The 10,465-nt window shown below is 49.7% G+C and overlaps 1 protein-coding gene across 3 annotated transcripts in view; it reads right to left on the minus strand.

Annotated features, from left to right (window-relative positions):
• LOC116957787 (KH domain-containing, RNA-binding, signal transduction-associated protein 2-like) overlaps nucleotides 1-3,447 on the minus strand; it is a 72,974-nt gene extending 69,527 nt beyond the window's left edge. For all 3 annotated transcript variants that reach the window (XM_076073862.1, XM_032980150.2, XM_032980149.2), the window contains exon 1: nucleotides 2,901-3,447. In XM_076073862.1, the coding sequence (XP_075929977.1) occupies nucleotides 2,901-3,000 (100 nt within the window). In that variant the 5' untranslated portion in view covers nucleotides 3,001-3,447. The remainder of the gene's footprint in view (nucleotides 1-2,900) is intronic.
• Nucleotides 3,448-10,465: the final 7,018 nt, after the last annotated feature.

A 10,465-nucleotide genomic window follows, 5' to 3' on the forward strand; every position in this document is an offset into this window, starting at 1 on the left:
ACGACCGTTTGTGTTATGGTCGAAACGTCGTGAGAATTTTTATTGTTTTATATATTGTATTATTTCTTTGTTTCCCTTCAACGTGACTTTAGCGAAAGAGCTAAGAATGCAACTATGTTGTTTCATCACACCTATGCAGTTATTAACATTATACATTTTTTTATCGATTGAGAATCAAACAGGCGCAAGGATGCACAGTGAAGGTTTAAAGAACCAGTGGGTGAGTGGCAGCAACGGTTCGGACATCACTCGCCACCGATGTGTTGTGACCCGCGGCCAGAATCGAACTCGGGGGAGTGCAGTGCGCTAACCATTGCGCCACGGCTCCCCCCTTTCACAACACCCATCACCCAATGTGCCAAGAGCAAGCGAGAGATTTTGGTACCAACCTAAGGTTGCAGGCTTTCGCGACCAACATCATCCATAATATATTGTAGGTTTTTTTTAAAAGTTAGATCTCGTAAACATATAAATGTGGCGATTTAAAGCTTTCGTGACTGCGGGGATTCATATTCTTGGTTCTTTCGGTAAAGTCACCACGTAGAAGGGAAACAATAAAATAATAAAAATATAAAACAATAAAATTCTCACGACGTTTCGACTGCAACACAAGCAATCATCATCAGGTGTGAAAACCACAGCAAGAACATTTGGAAAAAGTGTTTTTCCACACCTGATGATGATTGCTTGTGTTGCAGTCGAAACGTCGTGATAATTTTATTGTTTTATATTTTTATTATTTTATTGTTCCCCTTCTACGTGACTTTACCGAAAAAACATAAGAATATATAAATGTGTCGTATAACCCGCCACTACCTAACAGCCAATTAGTAAGGTTTGTCAGGTACAAATAAGTTGCCCAATTCGTTACTAGTACAGCACACCGGTGTGTTGGAGAGCAAATTCACATTTACAATCTGAGTACTCGATTTGCTAGTAACGAATTGGCACGTTCTGTTTACGTGAAGAAAATCTTACTAATTGGCTGTGTCGGGTGGTGGTGGGTTTACCGACACATTTATATGTTAACGAGATCTAACCCAAAACAAACTATACTGAGGTAGCAACACATTTGGTCGCACCGACCGACCAAGTCCAATCAGTGGGATTATGTTGAAAAACCAAACTCATTAATCACATCATTCAGGGACATTGGCCACGCAGATAAATCGGAAGAGCCTTAAGTTGTGCCACTTTCTAGGTGGTATCGACTCGTGAGGCGTCTTCTGGGCTCATGGACTAGAGCATCTGCAGTCACAATAATTTTGAACGAGAAAATCACATAATTTTTAATATATACACACACACACAAATGTTTGAATTAAAGACAGAGAGAGAGAACCCTGCAGTGCAAGCGCGTATGGCACTAAGAAGAGCAGGTGAGTGGTGGTGAGTCAGGGCAGCAGGTGAGTGGTGGTGAGTGAGAGGGCCGTCAGGGCAGCAGGTGAGTGGTGGTGAGTCAGGGCAGCAGGTGAGTGGTGGTGAGTGGGCAGTCAGGGCAGCAGGTGAGTGGCGGTGAGTGGGCAGTCAGGGCAGCAGGTGAGTGGTGAGTGAGTGGGCAGTCAGAGCAGCAGGTGAGTGGCGGTGAGTGGGCAGTCAGGGCAGCAGGTGAGTGGTGGTGAGTGAGTGGGCAGTCAGGGCAGCAGGTGAGTGGTGGTGAGTGAGTGGGCAGTCACGGCAGCAGGTGAGTGGTGGTGAGTGGTGGTGAGTCAGGGCAGCAGGTGAGTGGTGGTGGTGAGTGGGCAGTCAGGGCAGCAGGTGAGTGGTGGTGAGTGAGTGGGCAGTCAGGGCAGCAGGTGAGTGGTGGTGAGTGGTGGTGAGTCAGGGCAGCAGGTGAGTGGTGGTGGTGAGTGGGCAGTCAGGGCAGCAGGTGAGTGGTGGTGAGTGAGTGGGCAGTCAGGGCAGCAGGTGAGTGGTGGTGAGTGAGTGGGCAGTCACGGCAGCAGGTGAGTGGTGGTGAGTGGTGGTGAGTCAGGGCAGCAGGTGAGTGGTGGTGGTGAGTGGGCAGTCAGGGCAGCAGGTGAGTGGTGGTGAGTGGGCAGTCAGGGCAGGTGAGTGGTGGTGAGTAGTGAACAGTGTAAGGGCAGCAGGTGAGTGGTGGTGAGTGGGTAGTCAGGGCAGCAGGTGAGTGGTGGTGAGTGGGTAGTTTGTCACGGCAGCAGGTGAGTGGTGGTGAGTGGGCAGTCAGGGCAGCAGGTGAGTGGTGGTGAGTGGGCAGTCAGGGCAGCAGGTGAGTGGTGGTGAGTGGGCAGTCAGGGCAGCAGGTGAGTGGTGGTGAGTGGGCAGTCAGGGCAGCAGGTGAGTGGTGGTGAGTGGGCAGTCAGGGCAGCAGGTGAGTGGTGCTGAGTAGTGAACAGTGTAAGGGCAGCAGGTGAGTGGTGGTGGTGAGTAGTGGGCAGTGTGTAAGGGCAGCAGGTGAGTGGTGGTGGTGAGTAGTGGGCAGTGTGTAAGGGCAGCAGGTGAGTGGTGGTGAGTGGGCAGTCAGGGCAGCAGGTGAGTGGTGGTGGTGAGTAGTGGGCAGTGTGTCAGGGCAGCAGGTGAGTGGTGGTGAGTGGGCAGTCAGGGCAGCAGGTGAGTGGTGGTGAGTAGTGGGCAGTGTGTCAGGGCAGCAGGTGAGTGGTGGTGAGTGGGCAGTCAGGGCAGCAGTTGAGTGGTGGTGAGTAGTGGGCAGTGTGTCAGGGCAGCAGGCGAGTGGTGGTAGTGAGTAGTGGTGAGTGGTGGTGAGTAGTGGGCAGTGTGTGAGGGCAGAAGGCGAGTGGTGGTGGTGAGTGGTGGTGGTGGTGAGTAGTGGGCAGTGTCAGGGCAGCAGGTGAGTGGTGGTGGTGAGTAGTGGTGGTGGTGGTGAGTGGTGGTGGTGAGTAATGGGCAGTGTGTGAGGGCAGCAGGCGAGTGGGCAGCACCTTCCTGGATGAGTCGCTTGCACAGTCCCTGGCTGCTGCCCAGCTTGTCCCGCTCCGTCTCCAGCTCGAGTACGTAGCCGCGCGCCTTCTCCTCCTCCATGGCTGCGTACAGCTCCTCTCTCTCTGAGGTTGGAGGCGCGAGGGCTGCCCCTCTCCTTCTCTCAGGGGCAGCACGGGGCCACAGGGGGGGGCAGCACGGGGCCACAGGGGGGGGCAGCACGGGGCCACAGGGGGGGGCAGCACGGGGCCACAGGGGGGCAGCACGGGGTCACAGGAGGGCAGCGGCGCTTCTCGCCGTTTCAGCTGCTGTGTTTTGGGTGATCCCGGCTTCGCAAAGGCTGCTGCAGCTGCTGCTTCTCCCTGGTTATCGGTGGTGGTATCCCTTTATACAACCAAAGTAAAACAACGACGACGACGATGATGATGATAACGACACCACAGCTTGACAATTGCGATCGCTGCAGCTAATGCTGCTGCTGCTCCTGCTGTCTGAAGCCGCTTCAGCCTCCCGCAACTCCCGCTCGGTATCACTCCGCGACTAACCACCCACCCCCACCCACCGCCGGGCCACGTCACCGCCGACTTGACTCACGCCGCGAGAAGAGAGGAAAAATAATCCCCCAAGAAGAGAGATTAAAACGGCGCGAAGTTGAATTTAAGAAAGGAAAACAACAACGAGGAAGGACGGACGACGCGATATTAGGGGCCATCCATTTAGTACGTCCGCATGGAGCGGGGAGGTTAACACAAATGCGTTCGCTTGCGTATGAGTGGTGCATGTTTGCTTAAGCACGTTAATATTATTAATCCTTGATCGTTTCTGCGTGGATTAAATATCGGACGTTCTATAGGATTCGGGGGGGGGGGGGTCTTGAGAGATTGTTATGCACCTCACCAATCACTCACCTGCTCACCAATCACTCACCTACTCACCCTCACCAACTCACCCTCACCAATCACTCACCTACTCACCCTTACCAATCACTCACCTACTCACCCTCACCAATCACTCACCTACTCACCCTCACCAATCACTCACCTACTCACCCTCACCAATCACTCACCTACTCACCCTCACCAATCACTCACCTACTCACCCTCACCAATCACTCACCTACTCACCCTCACCAATCACTCACCTACTCACCCTCACCAATCCCTCACCAATCACTCACCTACTCACCCATCACTCACCCTCACCAATCACTCACCCTCACCAATCACTCACCTACTCACCCTCACCAATCACTCACCTACTCACCAATCACTCACCCTCACCAATCACTCACCTACTCACCCTCACCAATCACTCACCTACTCACCAATCACTCACCTACTCACCAATCACTCACCTACTCACCCTCACCAATCACTCACCTACTCACCCTCACCAATCACTCACCTACTCACCCTCACCAATCACTCACCTACTCACCAATCACTCACCTACTCCCCCTCACCAATCACTCACCTACTCACCCTCACCAATCACTCACCTACTCACCCTCACCAATCACTCACCTACTCACCAATCACTCACCTACTCACCCTCACCAATCACTCACTTACTCACCCTCACCAATCACTCACCTACTCACCAATCACTCACCTACTCACCCTCACCAATCACTCACCTACTCACCCTCACCAATCACTCACCTACTCACCCTCACCAATCACTCACCTACTCACCCTCACCAATCACTCACCTACTCACCCTCACCAATCACTCACCTACTCACCCTCACCAATCACTCACCTACTCACCCTCACCAATCACTCACCCTCACCAATCACTCACCTACTCACCCTCACCAATCACTCACCCTCACCAATCACTCACCTACTCACCCTCACCAATCACTCACCTACTCACCAATCACTCACCTACTCACCCTCACCAATCACTCACCTACTCACCCTCACCAATCACTCACCCTCACCAATCACTCACCTACTCACCCTCACCAATCACTCACCCTCACCAATCACTCACCTACTCACCCTCATCAATCACTCACCTACTCACCCTCACCAATCACTCACCCTCACCAATCACTCACCTACTCACCCTCACCAATCACTCACCTACTCACCCTCACCAATCACTCACCTACTCACCAATCACTCACCTACTCACCCTCACCAATCACTCACCCTCACCAATCACTCACCCTCACCAATCACTCACCTACTCACCCTCACCAATCATTCACCTACTCACCCTCACCAATCACTCACCCTCACCAATCACTCACCTACTCACCCTCACCAAGTTTGAACGCAGCGCGTGCTGAGGTGAATGTGACATCAACACTCACAACCCCCGCCCCCGGCTCCCGGGGGCGGGGCCAACGACTAAGGGGGTGGGGCTAGAGTTAGAGGGCAAGGCCAGTGTCGAGGGGCGGGGCTAAAGTGCGAGGGCGTGGTTAGAGGTAGAGGGCGGGGCCGGCGGCGGCGGCGGCAGGGGGAAGGGCTATGGCTCGCCAGGGGCAGAGTCACAATCAAGGCCCTTTGTAACGCTAATTAATTGTAATTAGCGTATTTGTTTACGTGAAGGCCGGTACGGCACACGAAAGGGGGCAGCGCCACGTGTAAACGTCGCCACTGCATCGCGAGTGGGCGACGTTTACACACCGCACCACGCACAGTAATCCCTTGCCAACCGCGAATTTACCGACCGCGGGATTTGGAGTATATGCGGACTTACTTTTATATCCCTAAAATAGTTTTTTTTTTGGGGGTTAGATCGCGTAAATATAAATGTGTCGTTAAACCCGCCACCACCCGACAAAGCCAATTAGTAAGGTTTCTGACGTAAACAAAACATGCAAATTAGTTACGTGTTCAGCACGTCTATGTGTTGGATAGTAAACCCACGACAACATCTACAATTGTAGATGTTTTGTTTACGTCACAAAGCTTATTAATTGGCTGTGTCGGGTGGAAAACATTGGTCGCGAAATCCTGCTGCGTGTTAAACGCCGATTAAATCCGTGGGATTGTTTTAGTATTTGTGGGATTTTCAGTATGGCACGATGGGTTATAGCTCAAGTGAATTTTCACGCGATATGGTTGGGGGGTCCTTGCTATTGAGTCATTTGTTTCCCAATGATACCAACTGCCCTGCTGTCAATCAACATCAATAATGTGACGTATCAATAACAACAGCAATAACATTTACAACAAGTGATATATATATAACTGGTAACCAACGTCAACACCAACCACGATTTGACACATCACCAACTGGTGATGCTGCTGCTACTGGCAGCGGTACACAAGCAGTTCAAAACAACAACAACGACAAAACTCAACCAACACGTTCCGTGGCCATTACACTGTGTCGCCCGGACAGGAGGGAACATATAATTGGCGACGTTTCGGACAAAGGCCCTTCTTCATAGCGCACACAGAGAGAGGCCAGAGAAGATGAGTGGATAAAAGTTGGAGCCTGACGATAATTAAATGGCACGAATTTGAACGTGTCTCGTTGTACAGTGGTGCAATTTGGCATCTGAATGGATACGTGCCTTTGTTCTCGTCTTACTTGTGCAAGGGTTGCGCCTACAGGCTCGGGGCAAGTCGTGGAGGGTAGATGTAACACCCGCGTGTCACTCCGCTCCTGGATGATGTCCTCCCCTCGCCGTACGGGATCGTAGGGGTTGTCTGACAGACTGTTTGTAACAGCCTAACGCCAGACTAGATTCGAAGCTTTCGTGAATGCAGGAATTACTCTTTGGTTATTTCGGTAAAGTCACGTAGGATAGAAATCAAATGAAATAATAATAGAATACGACATTTCGATTGCAACACAAGCAACCATCATCAGGTACAAATTAATGAGAAAACAAACCTAGTAAACTTGGAAATAAAATGCAATACAGCACAGAGAGTCGGCCAACACAACAGTCAACACCCCACCTGGTTGATTACGTTCTTCCAAAGATTGCTAAATTTGAGAAGAGAGACAAAACATAGACACGGAGACGCATAGACAGACACATACGCAGAGAGAGACTCACACAGAGACAAACAGACAGACACACAAGCAGAGAGAGACTCACAACATAGACACACAGAGACACACACAGAGAGAGACACACAGAGACACACACAGAGAGACACACAACATAGACACACAGAGAGAGAGACACACAACATAGACACACAGAGACACACAGAGAGAGAGACACACACAGAGACACACACACAGAGACACACAACATAGACACACAGAGAGAGACACACAACATAGACACACAGAGACACACACAGAGACACACAACGTAGACACACAGAGAGAGAGACACACAACATAGACACACAGAGAGAGACTTACACAGAGGCAAACAGAGAGAGACACACAACATAGACACACAGAGACACACACAGAGACACACACAGAGAGACACACAACATAGACACACAGAGAGAGACACACACAGAGAGACACACAGAGAGAGACACACAGAGAGAGACACACAGAGAGACACACAACATAGACACACAGAGACACACAGAGAGAGACACACACACAGACACACAGAGAGAGACACACAGAGAGAGAGACACACACAGAGACACACAGAGAGAGACACACAGAGAGAGACACAGAGAGACACACAACATAGACACACAGAGACACACAGAGAGAGACACACACACAGACACACAGAGAGAGACACACAGAGACACACAGAGAGAGACACACACAGACACACAGAGAGAGACACACAACATAGACACACACAGACAGAGACACAACAGAGACACAGAGAGAGAGAGACACACATAGGCACACAATCTAACGCCAGTTCTGCCATTATGCGTGTCAAAGAGCATAGACTACCATCACGTGAACTCCGATCATCCTCGCAGCAGCAGCAGCGGCTTTTGGCTTGGAACAAAGACAGTGGTCACCCCATCGCACAGCGCTCTCAGGTGCGCTTCTGCGGACGTCTGGAACGCTCTTCCTTCTGATATTACGAAGCCACTGGGAGCTATGCACTTTTACATCACCATCTCGATTGACAAACTCATTTTTTAGGACCGCTTTTTAGTGTTTAGTTAATTGCCCTTCCCCCCGCACCTCCGTTTAGCACGGCTGGCTACGTACGGTGCGAAAGAAGTTCGACCTGTATACGTGTGCAACGCTCCCTCTCATCTTCGTGGTCGCCATTATTTTCAATTACCCACGCGAGTGTTTTTGTTATTGTTATATTTGTTCTGATTGCTACTTACCTCATTGCTGTACCATATCATTAGACCCCCTTTGCCAGTACCAACATATAATAATAGGTGGTTTTCCCCCTTTTTTTTTCTGGCAACAAAACTGCAACCTTTTTACAAGGAATCACGTCTGCATTCACCACAATACTTGTGGTGAAAATGTAAACGAAAACCCACCCTGAAAATATGATGCATTGTCCTTGAAACTGATTGGTCCACACCAGATACGGCTTTCTTTTTGCCACTATCAAAGTAACGAGGGCTCGGGGTCAAGCATCTACATCATTAGACCTCCTTTGCCAGTACCAAAATATAATAATAGGGGTTTTCCCCTTTTTTTCTGGCAACAAAACTGAAACCTTTTATACGAGGAATAATGTGTGCTGCACCATACTTTAAATTTGTACTGTTTGTACCTTCATCATTTTGGTGAGCCACGTCACACTCTCTTGCAAACTAAACTATTGTCCTGGTCTCTTTTATGTATATTGAACTTTTTTCGCACCGTACGCCGCCAACCGTGCTAATCGGAGCTGCCAGAGTTCTTGCCCGCGTAAACAAAATCCGCTTCACTTGCACTCTTGCTCATGAGATAATCATATTCTTAGCTCTTTCAGTAAAGTCACGTTGAAGGGAAACAATAAGGTAATAAAATATATATAAAACAATACAAAAAATTCTCACGACGTTTCGACCATAACACAAACGGTCGTCATCAGGTGTGTCGGTTTGCATTATTATTGTGAGAATTTTTTTATTGTTTTATATATATTATTATTTTATTGTTTCCCTTCAACGTGAATTTACTGAAAGAGCTAAGAATATGAATTACTGCAGTCACGAAAGCTTTAAATACAATTTTTAATTTTTTATGAGATAATCCTTGTTTAAAAAAAAATCTAACCTTCAAATAAATGGTGGCGATGGCGACTTGGGGAGTGGGCGTTCATGCAGCAGTGGAGTGACCATGGCTTAGGATGATGATGATGAACCATCAAAACCACATCGGCCACCACCACCCTCATCGAATAAACAATCACAGAGACCACGTGACGCCGAGACCCGCTGTGGGTCTCCGCAGATAAGAATGCGATTTTATGAGACAATGAGCAGCAGCCGATTGGCTTTCCAGACCAAATCCGACGCAGCAGCAACAGCAATCGTTTAATTGAGAAACCTCTGAACCGGTTTCGGCCTCCTCATTATTCCTGCGCTCCAAACAACAAGAAGCACGTACCGGTGGGTGAAAGCACGGCTATAGCGACCTCTAGTGGTTGCGCTAGGACGTGACTGCCATGCGTTGAAACTGCCCCGCCAGTAAACATTACAAACTCGGCTGTGTCTTTTGAGAACCGATTGGCTGTTCCGCAAAAAAAAAAACACTAAATCGTGCAGCTGTAAACGTTGGTAGGGAGAGGTGGGCCAACCCACATTTTACCCCACAGCACGCGACCTGCTGGCCGTAGAGACAGAGGTGGGGAGGGATTTGTTTAACTTTAAATCATCGCTTCGACTTTCAGCTGCCGCGCCTGGAGGTAAGACTCCAGCGAGCCCAGTGGCAGCCAATCAGAGTCTGCAATTGTCCTGGAGGAATCCGAAAAGCTACGAAGCTGTTCCCCCCCACCCCCGCCACAGATGTACACCAACAACAAAGGGGGGAGAGGAACTCGCCCGAGAGGATGTCGAACCGAGTAGATGGGCCGATGAAAATCAGTTCACATCGCTGCTGTCAACCCATACCCCGTATTCCTGTACAGGGAAATTGAGTCTTCAGGTCCATACGGCGTACAGCCGTTTCAATACGGGCACAAAAATAATGTCTATTTGTTTGTGTTTCTCCCTTGTGATGGGACTTTGTAGAATGAGCGTTGAGATTTATAAGGGACACGAGGTGACCAATAAGGCCTGAATGGATCTGTAATAAGGTAGGCACTGATAAGGGGTTGACAGCTGTGAGTTCAGGTGATGGGTGGATCGTCTTACATTTCACACACCGTGCCGATTGGACGGCTATATTTATCAGTGAAGTACACTCGAACAATTATAATCTCCCTCATTTGTAGTGTTTTGAGAGCCGGGTGTGTAAGTTGGGAGATTCTATCTGACGAGCCGCACAATTCCTGGCGAGACTCAGAATCCCAATGTAACAAGTGGTAACTCGGCTTTAGCGCCCAATATTCACGATTAAAGGTCTTTGGATTAGATCGCGGAAACTATTAACGTGTCGTTAACCCACCACCACCACCCGACGCGATCAATGAGTCGGGGTTGTCGCGTGAACGTGCCAGATGGATCTGCCAGTACTTCAGCAAGCGTGATGGCGAGCAGCAGTT

Source organism: Petromyzon marinus, chromosome 43 (genome assembly GCF_048934315.1).
Source record: "Petromyzon marinus isolate PM22_M1 ecotype Great Lakes invasive population chromosome 43, UKy_Petmar_22M1.pri1.0, whole genome shotgun sequence".
NCBI classification, from domain to species: Eukaryota; Metazoa; Chordata; class Hyperoartia; order Petromyzontiformes; family Petromyzontidae; genus Petromyzon; species Petromyzon marinus.